Source organism: Lepidochelys kempii, chromosome 1 (assembly GCF_965140265.1).
Source record: "Lepidochelys kempii isolate rLepKem1 chromosome 1, rLepKem1.hap2, whole genome shotgun sequence".
Taxonomy (NCBI): Eukaryota; Metazoa; Chordata; order Testudines; family Cheloniidae; genus Lepidochelys; species Lepidochelys kempii.
In genome coordinates this window covers 30122112-30148653 of record NC_133256.1, presented here as the reverse complement: position 1 = coordinate 30148653, position 26542 = coordinate 30122112, and the positions used below count along the sequence as shown (strand labels likewise).

The window sequence follows — 26542 nt, the reverse complement described above, 5'->3', positions numbered from 1 at the left end:
TTACCAGTACATTTACTACTTGCTTTAGAAAAATCTTAAGTGGGAACAGAAGATTTGCTGTACCAAATTATATAATTATTTTGGAATCCTGGCTATGGCAAAAAACTGCTGTTCCAGGGAAAAAATGAAATGTCCTCTGAAATCGCACCTGATTATGCAATGCTGCAAAGGGTGTGTATGATGAGCAGAAGAAGAGGTATATGTTTCACAATCCATGCAAAGGATCAGTTTATGCCATGTAGCGTAATATTTGATTACACCTATTATACACCTATTATTTGAACATCCATAATTACAAATGTTCTTAAAGGAGAAATTCTCTAGCTTCTTTTTTGGGGGGGAAGGGGAGGTGAAAGCTGGCCACCATGAGGACTCAGCAGTGGTGTTCCATGATATGTTTAGTCAGGCATGCAACTGTACGCTTGCATGGAAAACTGAATCCTCCATGCAGTGTGACCTCACATGTATGGTGCATGCACAGTTACACTGTACATAGGACACCATTTTGTTTGTTCATTTACAGGCTGGACAGAACTGTCTTGTGGGCACAGCTGGTCTGGGGGGCATGCAGTGCATGATTTGCATACAATGACAGCACACTACTGGCATTCAGTCAGCTCAAAATCGATATGTTGTGAACAAAATTAATCAAGGAACCAAAAGACATGGAGAAGAAACTCCTGAATTGCTTACACAACAAGGGTGGAACTTGAGTAGCAAATGGGGGGAACTGCAATTGCTCGCTTACAAGCATAAATTCAATCTAGTTGGTGTTACTGAAACCTGCTGGTATGATTCACACTAGTGGAATGTTAATTCATGGTTATAACCTATTAAGGAAAGATAGAGTGGACACAAGGGGAGGGGGGAGTGGCACGCTGTCAAAAATAGCATTACCTGTTTCACTGACAACTCAGAAGAAAGTGATCTTGCATGTTAATGGATCAATATCGTAACAGATAAAACAAAAAATGAGGTATTGGTTGATGTCTGTTACCGACCACCAAAACATAATAGGGGATAGGATGGTCACGTCCTTATGCACCTATTTAATAATGTGTAGGAGAAAAAGCTGCATTATCATGTGGGATTTCAATTTGAGTGACATGCTGGAAGTCTCATGCTGCCAGTATTAAAACATCCTTGCAATTTCTAAAATATTATAGATGGCAATTTCCTTACTCAGAAAGTGTTACAGCCAACATAGGGGAATTCTTTATTAGTACAGTAAAGATAAACTGATCACACAATTAAAAATTAATGGTATCTTAGGTACAAGTGATCATTACTTGATCACTTTCATAATGTGTAAACAGAATAAAGTCCATACTAGTAATAAGTGCTTTAATAGAGCCAATATCACAATTTTGAAAACAATTATGAGCCAAATCAGCTGGGAGGAAGAATTTAATCAGAAAAATGTGAGTGAAAACTGAAATCATTTAAGAACATCTCACTAGATGGTGAAACCCCATAATCCCACAACTGAGGAAGAAGGCTGTACTAGTTAAATAAAATAAAACATGGTTTACAGGGGAAGTGAAGGCAGATACACTATATGACAAATGGAAGAAAGGAGAAGTTGATAGTAATGAACTGAAATCAGAAGTTAGGAATTGCAGAAAATTGATAAGGGAATCAAAAGGAAAGAATAATAAATCTATGGCCAGCAGAATTAAAGACAATAAGGAGTTTTTTTTAAAATTATATTAGGAATAATAATGGTGAAAAAAACAGAAGTGTTCAAGAAAAAAATCTGTTCTGTATTTGTGCAGAAAAAGAGATTATAGATATGGTGATGATGAACTCTGTTTTTACATTCCACTAGTATCTCTGGAGGATGTTAAACAGAAGTTACTAAACTGAAACATTTTAGAATTATCACATCCAGATAACTTAAGATAAGAACATTAAAAAGAGCTGTCTGAGGAGCTTTCTGGACCATTAATGTGGATTTTTAATAACCCAGTGTTTTCCCCAAGCATTGAAATTAGGGTGGGCGGGGTGTTCAAAAATGTGTGTGTGTGTACTGATGAGGGGTGAGACTGTTAGGGTGAAGGTGAGCTGTAAAGCACGACAGTAAAAACTGAAAAATGTTTTGCAACCATTTTATTAGATTTAACTCATGTTTTTAAATCATCACACAAATTAAAGTGGGCTACTCAAGCCTACTATGAAACACTATCTACATCCTTCTTGGTTTCTTGTTATATTTTTGCACAAACTTTGTTACTGAACTTCTTGAATGCAGTGCATTCATTTTTGGTGGCTTCTCATGTGTCTGGTACTTCCAGTCCTTCATAATATGCTCGTCATCATGCAGAAGGCGAATTCTTTCAGAACACAAAATTCTATTCAATGAGGAAAAAGAATGCTCAACTGTAGGTGTTGTGACTGGGACTAGAAAGAGATGAATTCCTACTTCTTTCATCCCAGGAAACATAGTACAAAAATTGGGTCAAACCACTAATGATAATAAAGAAGTTGACGACAAATCTTCATTTATTTTATGATATTCCACTCTGTGTTCAAATTCTCTGTTCTGATCACATGGCAGCCCCATTGCAGGTAGTGCCTCACTCCACTCAACTGTCAGTGTTTTATAAAACAGACATCTGTAAAAGCTACATAGAGGTTGAAAGAATCCAGAAGTTGCTGTTGTCGAGATATAAGAATCAAGTCTGTGTACTTTACCTTTTCATCTGATTTAACAAACACTTTTTGTCCTTTTCATTTAAGGAGTCAATTTAATTAGTCAACTTCTGAACTGAAGACTTTGCTTCTTCCAGTACGTTTTCAATGGATCTCTCTGATTGATCCAAGCTTTGTCCATTGCTGGACAAGGATCTACTACTGTTGTAGCAGATGCCTGGATGGCATTGTTTAATGACCCAAGTGGTTTCAACAGTAGACTTAGAAGAGAGAATGGCGATTGTCTTCTCTGAATGTAGTAGCAAAAGTAGTCCACCAGCCTCACTAATTAGATCCAACCCATCTTTGTAGATACTTTCCAAAGCCAATAATAATGGTTGCAGTAATTTTAAGACAACAGCCAAGGATCACTCATGAGAAAGCCAGTGAGTTTTCTCAGGTTGGACTAATTTGAACTTCAGTTCCAGTATATCTTCTATATTTTCCAAGATGTTCAGTCCTTTTGAACTCTTGCTGAAAAAAGAGCATAGTGAAGACATTAAATTTATAGCTTTTTAAATGCCTTTTGAAGATTCTGCAGCTTGTACTAGTGCTAGTTGGAGTAGATGGCCTCTGCAGTGTGCATAGGAGAGTTTAGAGTTATACTTTTCTCCGAGCAAGAGAAGTACACTTTTCTTGTACTCCACTATGTCTTCTGGAGAAGTTTGCAGCTCTATCAAATGCACAAGCAGCCATCTCCTTGGGGTTCAATTTACAAGCATTTAACTCTAAGATGTGCGTGGTCAGAGATGCAGCCGATGTGTCTTCTATAACCTGAACATCTAGAAATTAATCTACTGTCCTAACACTGACATCAAGATAATGTATGCAGTGACTTAATACTTGACACCCATTTGCATCAGTCCATTTATCAGCCATGTATGCACATTTTCTGAATATGGTGAGAGAGTTCTCTTTTTCAACTGCTGAGTCTTTCACTGTTGCACTGCATGCTTCTAACCAGCCAGTTGAGTTTCCTGCAGAAAAATAGTGAGTATTTGCTGGTCTTGGTCAGAACCAGTGTCCAACTTCAGGATTAACAAATGACAATGCACTTAACATTGGCTTCCAGGCTGTAGTGTGTGGTATCTCTTGTTTAAAGAGACAGTATAAGGTGACAATGTTTCTTTGAATAAACTGTGTTGTGTGTCTCCAGCATTTTAACCACCTGGTTAAGAACAGGAGTACTTGTGGCACCTTAGAGACTAACAAATTTATTTAAGCATAAGCTTTCGTGGGCTACAGCCCACTTCATTGGATGCATAGAATGGAACATATAGTAAGAAGATATATACACACATACAGATAAGTTGGAACTTACCATACAAACTGTGAGAGGCTAATTAGTTAAGATGAGCTATTATCAGCAGGAGAAAAAACTTTTGTAGTGATAATCAAGATGGCCCATTTAGGCAGTTGACAAGAAGGTGTGAGGATACTTAACTTAAGGAAATAGATTCAATATGTGTAATGATCCAGCCACTCCCAGTCTCTATTCAAATCCAAGTTAATAGTTTCTAGTTTGCATATTAATTTAAGCTCAGCAGTTTCTCGTTGGAGTCTGTTTTTGAAGCTTTTCTGTTGCAAAATTGCCACCCTTAAATCTTTTACTGAGTGGCCAGAGAGGTTGAAGTGTTCTCCTACTGGTTTTTGAATGTTTTGATTCCTGATGTCAGATTTGTGTCCATTTATTCTTTTATGTAGAGACTATCTGGTTTGTCCAATGTACATAGCAGAGGGGCATTGCTGGCACGATGGCATATATCATATTGGTAGATGCACAGGTGAATGAGTCCCTGATAGTGTGGCTAATGTGATTAAGTCCTATGATGGTGTCACTTGAATAAATATGTGGACAGAGTTGGCATCGGGCTTTGTTGCAAGGATAGAATCCTGGGTTGGTGCTGTTGTTGTGTGGTGTGTAGTTGTTGGTGAGTATCTGCTTCAGGTTGGGGGGGATGTCTGTAAGTGAGGACTGGTCTGTCTCCCAAGATCTGTGAGAGTGAGGGATAATTTTTCAGGATAGGTTGTAAATCTTTGATGATGTGCTGGAGAGATTTTAGTTGGGGGCTGAAGGTAACGGCTAGTGGCGTTCTGTTATTTTCTTTGTTGGGCCTGTCCTGTAGTAGGTGACTTCTGGGAACTCTTCTGGCTCTGTCAATCTGTTTTTTTCACATCAGCAGGTGGGTATTGTAGTTGTAAGCATGATTGATAGAGATCTTGTAGGTGTTTGTCTCTGTCTGAGGGGTTGGAGCAAATGCAGTTGTATCTTAGAGCTTGGATGTAGACAATGGGTCATGTCATGTGGTCTGGGTGAAACCTGGAGGCATGTCAGTAAGTATAGCAGTCTGTAGGTTTCCGGTATAGGGTGGTGTTTATGTGACTATCGCTTATTAGTACAGTAGTGTCCAGGAAATGGACCACTTTTGTGGACTGGTCTAGGCTGAGGTTGATGGTGGGATGGAAATTGTTGAAATCATGGTGGAATTCCTCAAGGGCTCCTTTTCCATGGGTCCAGATGATGAAGATGTCATCAATGTAGCGCAAGTGGAGTAGGGGAGTTAGGGGACGAGAGCTAAGGAAGCGTTGTTCTAAGTCAGCCATAAAAATGTTGACATACTGTGGGGCCACGCGGGTACCCATAGCAGTGCCGCTGACTTGAAGATATACATTGTCCACAAATGTGAAATAGTTGTGGGTGAGGGCAAAGTCAAAGGTCAGCCACCAGGTTTGCCGTGACATTAATCAGGGATACTGTTCCTGACGGCTTGTAGTCCATCTTTGTGTGGAATGTTGGTGTAGAGGGCTTCTACATCCATGGTGGCCAGGAGGGTGTTTTCTGGAAGATCACTGCTGGATTGTAGTTTCCTCAGGAAGTCAGTGGTGTCTTGAAGATAGCTGGGAGTGCTGGTAGCATAGGGCCTGAGGAGGGAGTCTACATAGCCAGACAATCCTGCTGTCAAGGTGCCAATGCCTGAGATGGGGCGTCCAGGATTCCCAGGTTTATGGATCTTGGGAAGCATTTCGAATACCCCTGGTTGGAGTTCTAGGCATGTGTCTGCACAGATCTGTTCCTGTGCTTTTTCAGGGAGTTTCTTGAGCAAATGGTGTAGTTTCTTTTGGTAATCCTCAGTGGGATCAGAGGATAATGGCCTGTAGAATGTGGAATTAGAGAGCTGCCTAGCAGCCTCTTGTTCATATTCCAACTTATTCATGATGATGACAGCACCTCCTTTGTCAGCCTTTTTGATTATGATGTCAGAGTTGTTCCTAAGGCTGTGGATGGCATTGTGTTCAGTGCGGCTGAGGTTATGGGGCAAGTGATGCTGCTTTTCCACAATTTCAGCCTGTGCACATCGACGGAAGCAATCTATGTAGAAGTCCAGTCTGTTGTTTTGACCTTCAGGAGGAGCTTGAAAAGAGAGGACTAAGAGGGGATATGACTTGACTGGTGTGGAGAAAGTGAATAAGCTCCTTCACATAACACAAGAACTAGGGGTTACCCAATGAAATTAATAGGTAGCAGGTTTAAAACAAACAAAAGAAACTACTTCTTCACACAACACACAGACAACCTGTGGAACATTTTGCCAGGGGATGTTGTGAAGGCCAAAACTATAACTGGGTTCAAAAAAGAACTAGATAAGTTCATGGCGGATAGGTCCATCAATGACTATTAGCCAGGATGCGCAGGGATGCAACACCATGCTCTGAAACCCTGCTTGCCAAAAGCTGGGAATGGATGGATCACTGAATAATTGCCCTGTTCTGTTAATTCCCTTTGAAGCACCGGACATTAGCCACTGTCAGAAGACAGGATACTGGGCTCGATGGAGCATTGGTCTGACCCAATATGGCTATTCTTATGTTCTCACGTAAAAAAATAATTATAATATAAATGTTTAGTACAGAAACTCCCTAAGATAGCAACCTCTTGAGATACCAACAATGTGTTTTTAAATTCGTGTCCTACTAGGAAATGTATATTTATATAAGTTTCTCCGTCATAAATCTAGCATTCTGGAGTGAAGTCACTAAAACGTAGTCCAACAAACAAATGTTCCTTTAACATGCCCCTCCCTACTCCCTCTACTGCACCCCACTCATAGTTGTTGTCCTTGGTCAGTGAAGACTCAGAGTTCAGTGGTGCTTTCACATGAGTTCATCTCCCACCCTGGGGGGCTGCAGAGGAGAAGGCACCTTGCTTGTTCCTCCAGTTGCTTGCCACTCACTCCGGCTGCTGTTGTTTGTCGTGCCACCATTCACTACATCACTCCATTGCTGATGGCCCTACGCCGTCACCTTCTGCTGCCACCTGCTACTGTGACCTCTGCGAGTCGGTCTCTTGAGGTTCCACCCAACTCTGATTTCAGCTCTCACTGGGGAACCTCACAGCAAGAGCAGGCTGGGCTGTCTTTTTCACAGAAATGCTGTCCTGCAGCAGGTCAAAGCACTTAGACCCGATTATTAGTGATTTCAGCTCTAGTGGTCACTTAACAAAACAAAAGACTCTTTGGGGCCTAATAAGCTTATTTTTAAATAGGGGAGAGGTGCAAGTCAAATTGCACCTGTGACTCTTAGGCACAGCCCACACCACCAAGCAAAACTCCTATTTCGTCATCCACCCCTCTTTCCACTGGGATCTGCCAACCAAACCCCTTGCTTAGCGAGTGCAGTTCAGTTGAAGGTGACCTTTGCTTAATTTGTAATGAAAGAGGTACTGGGTGCAAGCAAGTTTTTTACTTTCATAACTGATGTGGCAAGCCCAGAGGTCCCGGGGCTATGAACTGCCAAGCATAGAGGTGTGGGGGCTCAACCCTGGAAAAAATTAAGCATTGAGGGTGAACCTCTCAATCAGGACAGGCTAAGTATTGTTCTGCTGCCCTTTAACTCATACAATAAATATAACAACATTTCTTGACCCCCCACCTTCAATACTAAAGTGATTTGTAACCCAACACCAGCCAAAATTGATCACTTGGGCAACATTATTCTGTCTGCTGGATACCTAGGGAGAATAGGTGAGTTCATGTAAATACAGTTTGGTCCAGAAGCCTTCCCCTGTCCCTGGCTCATCACTAATTGTCAGGGGAGAGGTCATTCAGACCTTGATTACAAATCATAATTTGAAATTATAAGGTTGGCCAACATTGCTGAAACGAATGTGCCAACATTGTCAGAAAAACAGCTCTGTGAAGAAGCTAGTCTTTGTTTGTACTTTTCAAACCTATTATACTTTTTCAGGTGCAAGTATTTTATCATACATTATATATGCTTTTAAAGGGTCTATTAATGTTTCAATTTCAATTCAAATTTCTAACCAATGACTAAATTGGCAACACTGCATGTAACTAGTTGTCCACTGCAGGGGTGTTGGGGAAATTCAGGGGGGGTGTATGGAAATACCTGCTTGGTGCGCTAGGAGAGTTCCAGAAAACCTGGAAGAAAGCTAATGTTATGCCAATTTTTTAAAAGGGTAAATGGAATGCCCTGGGTAGTTATATGCCTGTCAACCTGACATCGATCTTGGGCAAATAACATCCTCCAGAGATACCATACGATGAATCTATATCATCTGTTTCCCCCCCAAATACAGAGCAGAACTATTTCTTGAACATTTCTGCTTTTTCACCATCATTGTTGATAATTCTACCATTTCCATCTAATAATGGACCAACAACAAGACTTGACTTATAAAGAATTAAAGGAGGTTAATGTAATTGCAAAGCAACATGGATTTATGGAAAAATCCTGTCAAACTAACTTGCTATCTTTTTTGATGAAATTACAAGTTTGGTTGATAAATAGTATCATTGCAATATACTTCAATTTCTGTAAGGCATTTGACTTGATACCACATGACTTTCTGATTAAAAATTAGAATGACACAAAGTTAACATAGCACACATTAAATGGACTCAAAATGGTGAACTGATAGGTCTCAAAATGTAACTATAAATGGGGAATTGTCATCGAGCAGGTGTGTTTCCAGGGGGTTCCAGTGGGATTGGTTCTTGGTCCTGCGCTATTTAACAGTATCAATGACCTGGAAGAAAACAAAATCACTGATAAAGTTTGCACAAATGGTAAACAACAGAGAGGAAAGGTCATTGATTCAGAGTGATCTAGATCACTTGGTAAACTGAACACAAGCAAACAATGTGTTTTAACACAGTTAATTGTAAATGTATACATCTAGGAACAAAGCATGTAGGCCATACCTATATTATGTGGGACTATCCTGGGAAACAGTGACTCTGATAAAGATTTGGGGGTCGTAGCGGATACTCAGCTAAACATGAGCTCCCGCTGTGAAGCTGTAGGTCAAAGGAGTTAATACAACTGTAGGATGCATAAACAGTGGATCCTCAAGTAGGGAGCAGAGAGGTTATTTTACCTCTATATTTGGCACTGGTATGGCTCCTGCTAGGATATTTTGTCCAATTTCGGTGCCCACAATTCATGAAGTATGTTGATAATTTGGAGAGGGTTCAAAGAAGAGTCACAAGAATGAGTAAAGGATTAGAAAACATGCCTTATAGTGATAAGACTCAAATAGTTTGATCTATTTAGCTTAATGAAGAAAAGATTACTTGATTATAATCTGTACATACCTACATGGGGAACAATGGGTTCTTCAGTCTAGCAGAGAAAGGAACAGGATCAAATGGCTGGAAGTTGAAGCTTGACAAATACAGACTTAAACATTTACACTTGTTTTCCCCAGTGAGAATAATTAACCACTGGATCAATTTGTCAAGGGTCATGGTGGATTCTCCATCAATGATGATTTTTAAATCAAGATTGGATTAATTGTTTTGGGGGCGTTCCATGGGATGGGTTATACAGGAGGTCAGACTAGATGATGACAAAGGTCCTTTCCAGCCTTAGAATCTATGAATCATAGTACTTGATAATCTCAGGCATTGAATCCCACAAACTGATTGTACACTAAATTGCATTTCCTTTTTCTGTTCTAATATGTGAGCAAGAACATCAAATGAGAAGAGATAAAAAAGGTATGAAGTGTCACAACAAGGATGTTGATACACAATAAATCAAAGCCTTTATTTAAGCAAGATACATCCGTTGAGAAATAGGTGTAGGCAGGCGTGTGCCATCACTTACTGTTTTAATTTTCCACAGGCAACATTTTTTGTTCATCAGACCTTTTATTCACACCCTGCCGATCTCTATATCTAACTTACCTGCTGTGGTAGTGATCACATTTTATATAATGACATGTCTGCTTTGAAGAGTGTATGGATACATATTGCAGGTGAGGCTAACGAATCAGCCAGTTTGTGCACACATTTAAAATTGTAAGTTCTCATTTTCAGCAGCAATCTGGCCAATTACCACAATTAATAGAATTATTTGAATCGGCATTGTGCAGGAAATAGTGGATTGGGAATATTTCTTAAAGTATTTTTCTTAAATTTAAAATATATTATGTGACTTCAACAAGCAACTTTTGGGTACAAAATTTTAAAAAGAACCCAAACTATACACTTATATGCACTGACAGATGAGCTAATTTTTAACTACTCTGATAGCAAAGGACTCTCCAATGTATTTTTATGCTCACCAGATTCTGAACCGTATTGGCTCATTGATCGTAAGTGTATCTTTGTTTTATATATGATGGTGGACAGTTTATTTTAATGAAGGGAGGAAGGTACAGTGTGTGACAGCCAGAACCTCAACTGAGTTAGAAAGTGTCTTATCCTACAATATATATATTATTAAAAATAAATTGGTCTGATGTGATTGTTATGTTTAATGATCAGAAATGTGAATGTAGCCCAAGTAACCAGAGTATCACAATGCAATGTATGAAAAATGCTCATCTAATCCTTGGCTTTTTTATCTGAAACAGACAACATGGATGTCAGTTATTAACACTCACCCCTGGGAACTGGGCTAAGAACACCAATACTCTACACATACTGAACACAAAGCCTGTACAACAATTGTAACATACTATTGGGCTGAATTTCCAATTTCTGTCACAGACAAACTATTATAAAAGAATAATATAATCATTTACAGTAATAGCCTCTCTTTTCCTTACCAACCCTGATGCTTGGAACACCCTTTTGCACTGTAGTCCACCAACGACTGCCCCCTCTTTAGTTATATATTTTCTTGAAAAGGCAAATATTTAGTATTTTAAATCTATAACCTCCATATTTTTCATATTATACACACAAAAAACACAAGCCCTGAAAACCAAGCCCTAAAAAGTTAAGAAATACTAAATTATAAATAATCTGTTCAGCTGCAATTCTGCCCCCTTGCGGGTATGCATTATGATATAGTATTTAATTACATGACCAGTTACAATTATGTGTGCCTCTTTCATTACACAAGATAGACTGCGCTCAGGGAATGATGCAGATGTTTGATATTTTTATACTCATCATTCAATTAGTAGTCACAGCCTTATTTACAGTACAGAATGCAATGAATAAAGGATTACACATTTCCTTATGGTCTTTTCTAAGGAGCTCATTACCAAGGTATCTGAGTGTCACACAAATAATTATTTTTTTATCCCCATTTTACAGATGGGTAAGCTAAGACAAAGTCTTTTCTGAGGCCACATAATGAGGATGTGGTAAAGCCAAGGTCAGAATTCCAGACCTGCATGACTGCCATCCATGAACTCATTTCTGTGCCTTAACCTCCAGAGATTCTGAATATGCACAAGTCCCATTAGCTTCAGTTGAAGTGGAAAGAGCTCACCATTCCTATAAATGGGGCCCTAGGCATCTCAAGCTAGGCACCTTGAAAATGAGGAGCGCACAATTAGGGACCAATTGCCAAATTTTGTCTTAAGTGTCTTGCTCATCATCACATAGGAACTCTGGAGCAGAGACAGGGATAGAACAAAAAGAAAAGGAGTACTTGTGGCACCTTAGAGACTAACCAATTTATTTGAGCATACGCTCAAATCATAAGGGATAGAACAGAGTTCTCCTTTGTGGTATTCACTTGCCTTAACCTTTCTCTTTATGCAGTTCCCTGCTTTGTTCTTTAAAGGCCTTTCAACTTCTACATAAAATGAGGCCCGGGTCCTACAAAGAGTCCTCTTCACTACAGAGCCCTGATTTATCACCAGAGCATCTTGCAGCCTGTGCTCTGAATGACATGGGGCTCATGTGGAAAAATAATGTGATAATGTAATTAAAAACCATCAGAATGCGTATGTGCAAGAGGACATAATCAAGGCTGCACAGGCAACCTGAATTCTGGCATTTCTCATGTCAAATGCTTGACTTTGCAAATGAAATGTTCCATCAATTTGAGGAGTTTACATATAGTTTTCCATTTTTTTGTAGAAAGGAAAAAAAGTAGTCATAAATTCTACTATGTGCAATTGTAAGAACATTCATCATGCATCATTGGTTGGGTTTTAACCCTGAATCTTCAGTGCTGAAGCACAGCTTGTATTACAGGACTAACTGTTAGCTAGCATCAGGAGACGGCGGTTATCTTGGGGTTGCAGGTGAGGGGGAGAGGATGGGTTATTGGGTCCATGTGCTTGGTCTACGGGGTTGATTCAAGGCAACCATCCCCTCTCTCCCTCACTCATACAAGGTGTGGTGTCCTCATGGTGGGGAGGGAGACTGATGTTCTGTGTTAGGAGGGCTATGGAAGAGAGCCGATCCTGGCTCGCTCTTTTTCCCCTCCAGGAGAGGTTGCCTGCTCCCAATGCACCACTGCTGCTGGTTTGATGGTAGTGTGGGCCTTAACATTCATGTTCAGTTATTATTCTGGCATGCTGCCAAAACATTCGTGACTAGCATGTGGGAGAAGGAAAATACTATTTTTGAAAATTGCTAACTGCCAAATCTGAACAGAATTTCATGGGACAAAGAAAATGCTCTTTTCTGACCCCAATGCTTTCTCCCTGACAAATTTTTCAGAGTCCCCTAGCAAACAGTGGAGATGTTAGAGCTCCTAAAAGAAGGCTCACAAGATATTTTTTTAACAATGCATAATGTTAGGCAACCTAAATAGAGAGATCAGTACCAGTTTCCCTGTAATAAATCCACCCACCCAAACAAACAAACAGAACCACAAGTAATAGACAGGTCACAGAACCATCAAAGTGTCCATGTCTACACTGAAGAGTCACATGATCACTCTTGGAAATTAACTGCCTCAGAAAAAAACAGGTAATTTAACAGGGTGTATGCCTACCAAGCACCTGCTTGTGGGCAGGGGTGACTCTTATGTGCTCTGCATCAGTCCCCTCTTCTTAGGGTTCATTAATGAGCTCTACACACATGGGTCACTGCTGTAGATGTGACTTGCCCCTCTGGCCAAGTCAGAAACAAGCTTAAACCATTCAAGGATAAAAAAAGTCAAACTAAGAAGTCCAAATAAGCAAAATTTTGACTCTGTGAGCTTTTCTTCAGCTCTCCATCTGGGACCCCTTTGAGTCCTTCCCTCTGCTTCGGTACTATGCACTCGGCTCCTGGGCTAGTTCCCCTGAAGCACTGTTCTCCTGCACCCTCCCTGGTGTAGAGGGTTGGGTCCCCTGGCTTGTTCCACCTCTTCAGAGTACCCAACCTCTTCACACCCTGACTCAGGGCCTTTCACAGAAGCTTGCTCAGTAACTGTGGTCAACCCTCAGATTGAAGTCTCTCAGATCTTTTAGAAGGGCCTGGTGTCTTTAGGTATCAACGAATCCCCTTACCCCCACTCCCAGTCGGGGAAGCAGCTAATTAATCGTGACACAGATGGGGCTGTGACCATCTCCCCCTACAGGGATTTTGTGACAGGCAAGTTGCTGGAATATTGCACATATTAACACACAGATGTTTTATACTCAGATTGGGGGCAGGATCTGGTTTTAAGAAGAGAGACAATCACTTTGGTTCATGTGAATCAGGTTTTACTTGTTGCTCAATATGTTCAATTCAATACTTATTCTTTCACTCCTCGGTTTTAATTTACACTGGCTTTTTCTTGAGGTGACTCTTCAGGGTCTTTCAATTAACCTTTATTACTGTGGAAACAGGCAGTTTCATCTGTTAATCACTTTATGGAGATCTCATGATGAGTGTTCAGTGTACTGAGACAACGACTTTAAAAATAATTCAGTCATATTAAAAATCAGTTTGTTTTTTTAAAAATTACCTTTTTGATCTAAAGATTAGGAGAGCCCTCAAACAATCCTTTTCTAATTAATAAAGGACTGTGACATGGAAACTTTTGCTTTACAAGTTTACACTAGTAGTAGCAGCACCAGCTTTGACTCAACACCTGAGAACGAAGCAGTAGCATCCATTTTGATAACGCCATTCTGCCAAGTCATAACATCCTCTCAAAAACCCAAAAAGGAAATACCACCAAAGTGCTGCAGAGCAAAATATCAAATTATTCCAAATTCAAAACAGCATTATTTGATTTATGTAAAGTTAATGTTCACTGTGTTAACACAAGGGACTGCAATTCCAATATATTATATTATATATATAAAATAGAAAAAGCTGATCTACTTAGGAAGAGTACTTGGCTGATTTTAGTTAACTTAAGATTCAGAAGACCTCAGTTATCTTTAGTTAACGGAGTCACTGGAGGGCTTCCGCATGTTCTGTGAGGGTAGACACTTACAACAATATGGATTTCCATTGACTTCAGTGTAGCTAAGATGCTGGTGCATCAGTACAGGATCAGGGACCTAATGTTAAAAGAGATTGCAAAATTCTTCCCTCAAATTTTCATGTGTGTTTCCATAAAATAGAACCATTTATTTAGCAAATTCACACAAGCAAACTAAGTTACTGGACTGCTGGTATTCTACCATTCTCCCAACAGTAGATGCACGCACACACTACATTCTCTTAATAGCCTCTTTCAGCATTGCCACATTCTGAAGGCTAATGATAGTCCCTGAACAAGTTCTTCCAATCCTGCCATCTGAAATAGACACATCTGCTGTAAGTTTTGGGAGAGGAAGATATCCAGTGCCCATACAACATCAGCCAACATTCTCCATGCAGACATTTATAACAGGAAGCTGACTGGCAATAAGATATTCTACAGGTATTTCAACTAACTCAGACTTGTAAATGCTGAATCTAGCACTCAGTAGCTATATCCACACTGCAATTAAAAACCTGCAACTGGCCCGTGCCAGCCAAGTCAGGCTCACAGGGTACAGGCTAAGGGGCTGCCAACTTGGTAATATTAGGGTTGCCAACTTGGTAATATTTAAAAACTGGACACTCCAGCAGGAGTGCAAGAACCTCCCCTGCTCTGCCTTCCCCCCGAGGCCCCACCCTTGCCCCTCCTATTCCTCCCAAGGCTCCACATCTGTCCCACCTCTTCCCCCAAGCTCCTGCCCTGCCTCTCCCCAGAGGCCCCACCCCCATCCACTCCTCTTTGCCCCTCCTCCCTGTTGCTTGCTGCTTCTCCCCTCCCAGTCGGGTCAGGACGGACTCACCTGTGAAGTCAGGGCTGGGAGCTGCAGCCACCCATTAAAGTAGGAGGCAGCCCTGGATAAATAGGGTCTGGAGTGGGTGATGACCTGGTGCCTCTTTCCCATCCCCCACTCGCAGAAAGCAGACTTTAGGTTTCCAGTCGAAAACCAAGCACCTGGCCACCCTATGTTTAATTGTGGTGCAGCCTGAGCTCTGGGACTCTCCCACCTCACAGGGTCCTAGAGCCTGGGCTCCAGCCTGAGCCTGAATGCCTACACTGCAATTAAACAGCCCCTTAGCCTGAATCAGCTGGCATATGCCAGATGCAGGTTTTTAATTGCAGTGTAGACATACCCAGTGACATTTTCTATGTAAACTTCTTTTAATCACATTATGTTTTGATAAGTAGCTTGATTTTAGCAAGTACTGAACTCTATTAAATGCATGTTTTGAGTAAGAAATTTAATAAGACTAAATTAAGTGGTGATGAAAAACATAATTCTTTTAACTACATCTTGGTAACAAGGAACCAGGATGGCAGTGAATGCAAATGTAATTAAATGTTTCATTCCATTTCCCCCTGCCTTTCCAATTCACCAAAAATTCTAAAAAAGTTGGTTGGGGGTTCTTCTGAAACCCCCCTTTTTTTTGAACTGCCAGCAAAACGAAAAACCAATTATTTGTACCGCTCTAGTCATGACTTTGTCTATCCGTTTACATGAACAACTAAAATGCAGGCCATGTGTAACGCTGACAGGCCCTGCTTGCCAGCAGGCAGGATCAAACTGGGGACCTCTGGAGCTTAGTGCATGAGCTTCTACCACATGAGCTAAAAGCCAACTGGCTGTTAGCTAAGGCTGTAGAGCAGGCTCATTTAACTCTCTAAGTGGTATCAGGGCCACTAGAGGGAACAGAACACCACACTGAGGAGGTGTGTGGGTTATGTACTTCCCCGAGCTGAGGAAGCGAGTCCCGAGCTTCAGAGACTTCCCAGACCCCACTTGTAATGCCAACAGACCCCGGTCGTCGGCGGGAAGGATCAGATCTGGGACTTCTGGAGCTTAATGCATGAGCATCTACAGCACAAGCTAAAAGCCAACTGGCTGTTAGCTAAGTTTGTAAAGGAGACTCATTTTATCTCTCTCTAAGTAGTCTCGGTGCCACTCGATGGGACAGAACTCTATACACAGGAGGTGTGTGGGTTACACATGCACTCCAAAGTCCCAACCCAAGTAGCCCTCATGTGGGGTCAGGGCTGGGTTGAGCAGCAGAATGCTTTCTACCTTGTACTCCACAGCAGACTGCATTAAAACCTTGGCACAAACTAGTCGACAAAAATTGTTGTTTTCCAGAGGCATGGATATATAAATATCACCAAACTGATTGTGGGCACTTAATCCTAATAAAATGCCTCTTTACCAGACTTTCAGCCCCAGACCCATAGGAGTCATCAGGGTCACTCACAGGGAAATTCCTTTATAGTTCCAGCTTATGTTATTAATAAAATCTGCCTTCTTTCCTCTTCCAACAACCAATTGCTGCCTTCTACCTCCAATTTGCAGACACACATGCTATGAAAGGCCAGCATACTACTGCTAAAGTCAGCCAACTTTGGTTCATCATTCCACTACTTTGATTCTTCCAGATTCTTGCCTGTGCATAGGTTTGCAGGGGAGGAGTCAGCAAGGTCAGGAACAGAGACAGTACCTGAATTTTGTAAATATACTGAACATTACACAACACATGCAAGTACAGAAAACAAAATCCAGTTCTAACATGGTCACAAGTCAATTGCTTTCAGGATTCAGTTTATCTGTATTCCTACGTAGGGCTAACATAGCCCCCAATTCAGAAAAGCGCATGCTTAAGTCATCCTTCTTCATGAAAACTCTTAAGCATAACGTGCCATAATTAAGGACACGCTAAAGTACCTTTCTGAAAAAGCTACTGTAATCATCCTGGTATTACTATTGGTCTATACTGTTAGTGATTTTTTCCTTCCGTCATCTCCTTGGTTCACTACATTTAAATAATCTTGCCTTTCTTTTTTGTTGAGATAGGGATTACTTGGCGGAATATCAGAATATTGTAATTCGTAAATTCTATTAACGCTCTCTTAAGGCTCACCCTAAAGAAAACAAGATGATAAAGAGAAAACAAATGTTATTTGAATAATAGGAAATATTTATTATAACTGAGAATTTCTTCATCCAAAAAAGTGACACCAGATTGTATTTTGTGTGTCAGGATTATAGACTATATTAGATTTGAAGAAAAAATAGTTAATCCACATAACTATCATTTGGGAGTAGATATGAAAAATACCCGAGCAATTGGGAAAAAACATAAAAGGTGGATTGAAATTTCATTGCAATGCCTTTGTATGTATAGACATTAGTTGAGTAGATCAAATTGGATTGTAGTGCAATTTTATTTCACTTCTACTTTCCCATTCTTACATTGCAAAGGCTGCAATAAAATAAAATAAAATCCCTTTAGGGACCTGTAGGAAAGAATGTTTAAACTGCTGACTTTAAGGTTAATTTAAGGATTCTAAAAAGAAGGGAGCTCATTTTTACTATATGATATTTACTGAAATCCAATGTTACCAATGTGAGATACTGAAGCACCCTACTAAAAATGTGCCCATTTTGAAAAATGTCAAAGCCACATATATATATACTGTCTCTTCAAAGATTCAGAGGGGAGAACTGTACTTACCATCATGTTTGAAGGCCTCTGAGAAGTGATTGAGGTTTGTTGGTGAGTGATAGTGTTGTGCTGTTCCTCTCCAGCCTGGTGAAGATATGCTTCCTAATGAAGGGCTGCTTAATCGTGGCCTGTTCTTTGAATTAAAGAGTGCTGAAGATGAACTGGCAGATTTAATTCTTAGGATAGCAGCATATGAAGTTGGGAGGCCTGGAACAGCTGCTGAATATTCTGTAAAAGAAGTAGTGAGTTCTGAGTAGGAGATAAAATAGATAAGAGGAGCAGGAGAAAAGGAGATGCTCATTTGCCTAAATAATATTTTAGCCAGGAAGTGCAAAAGTGAGAAAAAAAGAAAAAAAGAGAGGAAATTAATAAAGTCTTTAAATAAATCAATACACAGCAGAGTTTTGACCCCTAAAAGGGAGAAGTTCCTGCCTCCATGAAGTCCACCACAGATCTTGCTGTTCCTATCAATTTTAGATGGAAGGCACTTAGATACTATGGTGATGGGTGGTAGTATAAAACCACAAGGTAGCTGGAAAGAGAAGTCTACCTCTAGTGATATCAGACTTCATAAATCTGTGGTGAAACTATTAATTAGCTCACCGTGATGCCCTTCTCATTGCCTTCCTCACCAAGCCCCTATAGTCTCTCCTTGTTTATCCTCTTTCCTTAAGGCTCACTTTTTAGAAGTAGCCCAAAAATACTGACCTAGGTGAAACACCTTCCTGACTCCCAACATTACTAGAGAGGTGATGTGAGTTAATTCAGGAGAGCTCAAGTAGACACTCACAACAAGGTCACTTACTCTTTTGTCTCTCCCAATGCCTTTTATCTTTTTTGTCTGTGTATTTTACATTGCAAGCTCCACAACTCAGAAACGGTCCTTAATTTTGTGTCTTATACCATGCCAAACGTTAGAAATAAACCATATTCTTTAAAATAAAGCTGAGATGAAAGTTATATTTTAAACCTATTCTGCAGCAACTCAGCAGGGAGAACTCCCATTTAAATCAGGAGTTCTCCACATGCACCGGCGAGAGAATCAACATGTTATGTTATGCAGAAGCTCCCAGATTGTTGTAAAATACATTCATTTATGCTAATGGATAGCCTGGATCGCAAAGGAGCAGCTGTAAAGAAAAGGATTCCTTTGTGGGGTCAGGGGAGAGTATGGCAGAAAAAAAGGTCACTATTGTGTTTCTCTAGTGCTGGTAAAATAGATCATTTGTTTCACTCCTTGCATCAACATCCTTCAGAAGATGAAAAATTCAAATCTCAGATTGCCCCCTACTGAAAGGGTCACATGACAAGCCTTTCAGTTAAGATGTAGTAACTGAAAACTTCTCCAAACTTTGTGTCATCTTGCACGCCGCAGAGCTTTTTGAACCCTTGGAAAGATCCCTTACATTTAAGTAATTGCTATGGTTGCATTGTACTTTGTTTTAAAATGATAAAAATGTGCATTTTGTTTTGTATTGTTTACACAGGATATGACAGTGAACTCTGGGATGCTTACAGTTTTTGAAGACAGGGACTATGCCTTCTCAGTACAATGCTTAGTGTCCATGAGGAGACGTTAAAAGATCCCTGCTATGTTGCTGTTACTTTAGAGGAAAATGCCTGACAAGCAGATCAAGTGTATCTGAAAATAGCCATCTCCTCCTATTCAAACTGCTTAAGAGACTTAAAAGAGTCTTAGAGTCTCTTTTAAAACTGAGAACTAAACACAAGTTGTGGCATGTATATGTGTAAGGTAATATAGAAAAGTATACATAAGAAGAATTCTGCCTTGAGGTGATTTCTCATTTTGGTCTCAGAAGCCATCTATTTTATAATGGAATGCATCATCTTGTTCTATAACAATATCTTGCCTGACCCATAAAGGGGGTGGGGAGGGGGAATAGAACTATTCCATGATACATTAAACCTGAAATGAAGAATGGGAATACTGCTTATAGGACTTCTTGCAATGCTATCGCTGGAATACTAATAGAAATACAATGTGGTTTTCTTTATAATAAAATATATTTCATTGTCTCTTGTCAAGGTTCCTCCCCCAGTCTGAACTCTAGGGTACAGATGTGGGGACCTGCATGAAAAACCTCCTAAGCTTATCTTTACCAGCTTAGGTCAAAACTTCCCCAAGGTACAAAATATTACACCCGTTATCCTTGGACTGGCCGCTACCACCACCAAACTAATACTGGTTACTGGGGAAGAGCTGTTTGGACGCGTCCTTCCCCCCAAAATACTTCCCAAAACCTTGCACCCCACTTCCTGGACAAGGTTTGGTAAAAAGCCTCACCAATTTGCCTAGGTGGCTACAGACCCAGACCCTTGGATCTTAAGAACAATGAACAATCCTCCCAACACTTGCACCCCCCCTTTCCTGGGAAATGTTGGATAAAAAGCCTCACCAATTTGCATAGGTGACCACAGACCCAAACCCTTGGATCTGAGAACAATGAAAAAGCATTCAGTTTTTTACAAGAAGACTTTTAATAAAAAAAATAGAAGTAAATAGAAATAAAGAAATCCCCCTGTAAAATCAGGATGGTAGATATCTTACAGGCTAATTAGATTCAAAAACATAGAGAACCCCTCTAGGCAAAACCTTAAGTTACAAAAAAGATACACAGACAGAAATAGTTATTCTATTCAGCACAATTCTTTTCTCAGCCATTTAAAGAAATCATAATCTAACACATACCTAGCTAGATTACTTACTAAAAGTTCTAAGACTCCATTCCTGTTCTGTCCCTGGCAAGAGCAGCATACAGACAGACACAGACCCTTTGTTTCTCTCCCTCCTCCCAGCTTTTGAAAGTATCTTGTCTCCTCATTGGTCATTTTGGTCAGGTGCCAGCAAGGTTACCTTTAGCTTCTTAACCCTTTACAGGTGAGAGGAGCTTTCCCCTGGCCAGGAGGGATTTCAAAGGGGTTTACCCTTCCCTTTATATTTATGACATCTCTTGATATATTCCTGAACATATTCTAACAAGATCTACGCTGTCCCAAAAAGTGTAGATGTTAGATTGCTCCATATTTCTACCTGGAACCAGAGGCTCAGCAAAGACTGTCCTTGAAATGTATCTCTTGGGCCTGGTCTACACTACGAGTTTATGTTGGATTTAAATCCGAATTAACCCTGCACCCGTCCACACAACGAAGCCATTTTTTCGACATAAAGGGCTCTTAAAACTGATTTCTGTACTCCTCCCCAACGAGGGGATTAGCGCTGAAATCGACATTGCCATTTTGAATTGGGGTTAGTGTGGAAGCAATTCAAAAGGTATTGGCCTCTGGGAGCTAACCCACAGTGCACCATTGTGACTGCTCTGGACAGCACTCTGTACTCGGATGCACTGGCCAGGTGTACAGGAAAAGCCCTGGGAACTTTTGAATCTCATTTACTGTTTGGCCAGGTGAGCTCATCAGCACAGGTGACCATGCAGAGCTCATCAGCACAGGTAACATGCAGTCCCAGAATTGAAAAAGAGCTCCAGCATGGACCGAACTGGAGATACTGGATCTGATCGCTGTATGGGGAGAGGAATCCGTGCTATCAGAACTACGTTCCAAAAGACGACATGCCAAAACATTTCAAAAACTCTCAGAGGCCATGAGGGACAGAGGCTACAGCAGGGACGCAACACAGTGCTGCATGAAACTTAAGGAGCTCAGACAAGCACACCAGAAAACCAAAGAATCAAACAGACTCTCCGGGACAGAGACCCAGACGTGCTGCTTCTACGCTGAGCTGCATGCAATTCTAGGGGGGGGCTGCCACCACTACCCCACCCCTCTCTGTGGACTCCGAAGATGGGGTACTCTCCACCATGCCTGATGATTTTGCAGATGAAGAGGAGAACGACGACGAGCTTGGGGAGAGCACACCGCACACTGTTCTCCCTGACAGCCAGGATCTTTTTATCACCCTGACTGAAATACCCTCCCAACCAAACCAAGCCGGAGAAAGGACCCCGGTGAGTGTACCTTTTAAAATATAATACATGTTATAAAAGTAAGTGTTTAATGATTAAGTAGCCCTGAGGACTTGGGATGCATTCAAGGCCAGTACTGCTACTGGAAAAGTCTGTTAACGTGTCTGGGGATGGAGCAGAAATCCTCCAAAAAGAAGCTTTCCTGGAGGTACTCTAAAAGCCTTTGCAGAACGTTTCTGGGGAGAGCAGCCTTATTCCGTCCTCCAGGATAGGACACTTTACCATGCCATGCTAGTAGCAAGTAATCTGGTATCATTGCAAGACAAAGCCTGGCAGCGCATGGTCCCATTGTTTGCTTGCATCGAAGCAACAGCCGTTCTTTATCTCTCTGTCTTATCCTCAGGAGAGTGATATCGTTCATGGTAACCTGGTTGAAATAGGGGAATTTAATTAAGGCGACATTCAAAGGTGCCCGTTCCTACTGGGCTGTTTGCCTGTGGCTGAGAAGAAATCCTCCCTGTACTTGGGGAGGGTAGTGGGGGCACTGGCGCTGAGCTGTTCGCTTTTGGCTAGTAGTGATCTTCTCTGATACCAGCCAGGTGGTGGGGGAAGGGGTAAAGCAATCATCCCAGAGATGGAGGAGGAGGTTAGTTTGGTTTCTGCTGCTGCAAGTTAACAGGTCTCTCCCTTACTCTCAGATTGTGGAGCACACAGCAAGCAGCAATAACAATGGGAATATTGGTTTCGCTGAGGTCTGAGCGAGTCAGTAAACTGCGCCAGGGACCCTTTAAATATCCAAATGCACATTCTACCTCCATTCTGCACTTGCTCAGCCTGTAGTTGAACAGCTTCTTACTACTGTCCAGGCTGCCTGTGTACGGCTTCATGAGCCATGGCATTAAGGGGTAGGCTGGGTCCCCAAGGATAACTATAGGCATTTCAACATCCCCAACAGTTATTTTCTGATCTGGGAAGTAAATCCCTTCCTGCAGTCATTTAAACAGACCAGAGTTCCTGAAGACACAAGCATCATGAACCTTTTCCGGCCATCCCACGTTGATGTTGGTGAAACATCCCTGGTGATCCACCAGAGCTTGCAGCACCACTGAAAAGTGTCCCTTGCGGTTTATGTACTGGCTGGTGGTCCGGTCCCAAGATAGGGATATGGATTCCGTCTATCGCTCCACCACATTTAGGGAATCCCATTGCAGCAAAGCCATCTAGTATGACCTGCACATTTCCGAGAGTCACTACCTTTGATAGCAGCAGCTCAATGATTCTGTTGACTACTTGCATCACAGCAACCCCCACAGTAGATTTGCCGACTCCAAATTGACTCCCAACTGACCAGTAGCTGTCTGGCGTCGCAAGCTTCTACAGGGCTATTGCCACTCGCTTGTGAACTGTGAGAGCTGCTCTCATCTTACTATTCTTGCATTTCAGGGCAGGGAAAAGCAAGTCAAAGTTCCAAGAAAGTGCCCTTATGCATGCAAAAGTTTCGGAGCCACTGGGAATTATCCCAGACCTGCAACACTATGCAGTCCCACCACTCTGTGCTTGTTTCCCAGGCCCAGAATAGGTGTTCCACAGCATGAGCCTGCCCCATTAACACCATGATCTCCAAATTGCGGGGGAATGCGGTTTTAGAGAAAAGTGTGCTCATGTCCTCATCACCGCGCTTCCATCGCCTCCTTGCCTGATTTTTCAGGTGCTGGTTCTGCATAAACTACAATGGTTATAACTGCTGGGGTGAGCTGAACGGGCTCCATGCTTGCTGTGCTATGGCGTCTGCTCCTGCTCGGGCAATCCAGGGAAAAGGGCGCAAAACGATTGTTTGCCGTTGCTCTGACGGAGGGAGGGGCGACCGACAACATGGCTTACAGGGTTGGCTTACGGGGAACTAAAATCAACAAAGGGGGTGGCTTTGAGAGAAACAGAATGGCCCCCTCAAGGATAGAACTCAAAACTCGGTTTAGCAGGCCATTGATTTCATGGAGGGAGGGAGGAGAAAATGAATACAAAACAAATCTGGTCTATTTCTTGTTTTGATCCACTTCATCTATTTTTATACATCTTGCTGGCAGCAAACTGTGCAGTATGACCGCTAGCTATCGTCATCTCCTGGGTGCTCGACACAAGACGGTGCAGTAGGACTGCCAGCAGGACTGAATAGCCATGAGATGAAACTTAAAAGGGTAATGACCTGGCTGAGTCACTCCTATGTTTGTCCAGGCGCCCCTGACTTCATCGATGTCAGTTAAAAGAGCACCCTGGACTATGTGATGGCTACCAGTCATACTGCACTTTCTGCTGCCAAAAGGCAATAAGCTGCTGCTGTGTAGCAATGCAGTACCACGTCTGCCAGTACCCAGGAGATATACGGTGACGGTTAGCTAAGGGGGCTTCATGCTTGCCGTGGTATGGCGTCTGCATGGGTAACCCAGGAAAAAAGGCACGAAACGATTGTCTGTTGTTGCTTTCATGGAGGGAGGGAGGGAAGGGGGGCCTGATGATATGTGAACCATCCACGACAATGTTTTAGCCCCATCAGGCATTGGGATTTCTACTCAGAATTCAAATGGGCAGCGGAGACTGTGGGAAAACTACCCACAGTGCAACGCTCCAGAAGTCAACGGTTGCCTCGGTACTGTGGACGCACTCCACCGACTACATGCACTTAGAGCATTTGTGTGGGGGGACACACAATCGACTATATAAAAACGCTTTCTACAAAATCGACTTCTATAAATTCGACCTAATTTCGTAGTGTAGACAAAGCCTTGGTATAGCCTAAAATCATTAACCCTTTAGAAACTAAAACTAACAGCATCAGTAGTTCCCGTAATTGTGAACCAGTGTAAGCCGCTCCATAATTAAGGTTTAAAGCAGTTGCCCATTTTCAAAAGTCTCCCTGAAATTTCACATCATAGCTCTTCTCATGGCTGAATTTTCCTAGGAAATTTGAGGAGAATAAGCTTTAAAGTTACATGACAAAATCCTACCCCATCAAAATCACTCAGTGAGGCACAGATTTTACTTTTTTGGCTTATAACTTCCCCTAAAATAGATTGGCCTAAAAATAATTGTGTTGTTGGCCTGCCTTTCATTTATATAGCAATTTCATCTATATATTTTTGGTGGGGTAAGCTAGTAAAATGGGTTGTGGGGAACATTTCAAAAATGATATTTATAGCATAAAGCATTTGAGATGGGATGTGCATATTCTACATTAATAGAGGAAAGGAAGGGGTTCACTAAGGGTTAATTGGAACATGAATACAAAGAGGAGGACGTTTTCTCTCTCCCCAACCCCCACTTCTTCTCCCAGCCCAAGAAAGAAATAGGATGTGGAATCTAGACTCAGGCTAGGAATGAAGGAGCTGAAAAACTGACCAGCCTGTTTACATAGATCTAAACTACTTCCGGAGGACTCTAAGTTAAGGTGACACCGAGGGCGAGTTTCTGCAGCCCTTTCAATAGGGATTGCAGAAACATGCTTGACTTAAAAATACATTTAAGTTCATTTTTAAAACAAAGAAAAGGATATAATCATAATAAATATTATTTGGCAACAAAGTGCTTGTGGGTACAGAAGAAACAATAAAGCTTGAGGTTGGCTACCCTTTTCCCATGGTCCAAATATCATGTGGCCCACGACTACATTATTATTTCTTGTTCTAATGCTCTGTATGTAAAGGTCAACCTAGGCAAAGCGGCTGTTAAAACAGAGACCAAAGGTGTGCTTTTAGTTAGAGCTCGGTTCTTCTCCCTCCCACCCATTTTGCCTTTTCTCTAAATTAAAATGACTTAATCACATGTGATCAAACGAAATCACAACAGTTCTCACTTTTCAAGTAAAGAAGCTTTCTTTCCTAGTAAAACAAAACCCTAATAAACCTCACCTGATCTCCTGGACTATTTTAAAGGCTGAAAGGTTTTGACCAATCTACAATGAGATCAACAATTGCCAGAGACACTAAATAGGAGAATCCCAAACCTTTGTAATCAGCTTTTGTTAAAGAAAAATGTGGATCTACCAGAGGTTCACACACCTTAATACAACCTATACACCTTAATGAGCTTTCCAAAACAAATTAGATATTTGATTGCAATCAGAGCTAGCCTATGTCTGTTCAGACCATCACTGAAATTAGAAATTGAAGACTAAAAACCTCTTAGGCCATGTACTCCATTCTCTTTGTCAATAGAGGATTGTTCCCTACAGCATATTTGAGTACTTTATTCATTCTAGTTTGAAAAGACTCAAATGATGAGACTTTCACCACTCTCCTTGGGAGACTATTGAACAGTATAGCAAATCTCTTCACTAGAAAGTTTTACCTGATGTTCATTGCAAGTTTTCCTTTGTTCACTTTCATCTTAACACTCTTAGTTATGCAGTTTCTTTCTCGTTCCCCATGTTAATTTTCCAAATTAACTTCACTGTTACATACTAAGGTCAAAAAGTTCAAAGTTTGGTACCTAATGGTTGGTAGCTAAATTAATAAATGGCCTGATTTTTGCGGTAATAAGCACCCCCAGTTCCCATTAACTTCAACTGTAATTGTGGGTGTTTAGCTCCTTTGACATCAGGACTAAGACCAAAATTTTCAATGTGGTCACTAAATTGAGTATCTCAATTTCTGGATGTCAAGCATGACTCATCTTGACAGTCTGATTTTCAGAAATATGGATACCCCGGGGCTCTGGGCTCTGGCAGAGCTTTAAAGGGCCTGGGGCTCCGCTGTGGTAGCAGCT

The 26542-nt window shown here is 41.3% G+C and overlaps 1 protein-coding gene across 3 annotated transcripts in view; it reads right to left on the bottom strand.

Moving 5' to 3' along the window:
* CNTN5 (contactin 5) overlaps positions 1-26542 on the bottom strand; it is a 975836-nt gene that overhangs the window by 328770 nt on the left and 620524 nt on the right. For 2 of the 3 annotated variants that reach the window (XM_073337877.1, XM_073337885.1), the window contains exon 4: positions 17850-18068. The exons of the other annotated variant lie outside the window; for it this stretch is intronic. In XM_073337877.1, coding sequence (XP_073193978.1) covers positions 17850-18068 — 219 coding nt within the window. The remainder of the gene's footprint in view (positions 1-17849; positions 18069-26542) is intronic. 3 annotated transcript variants of the gene reach the window in all.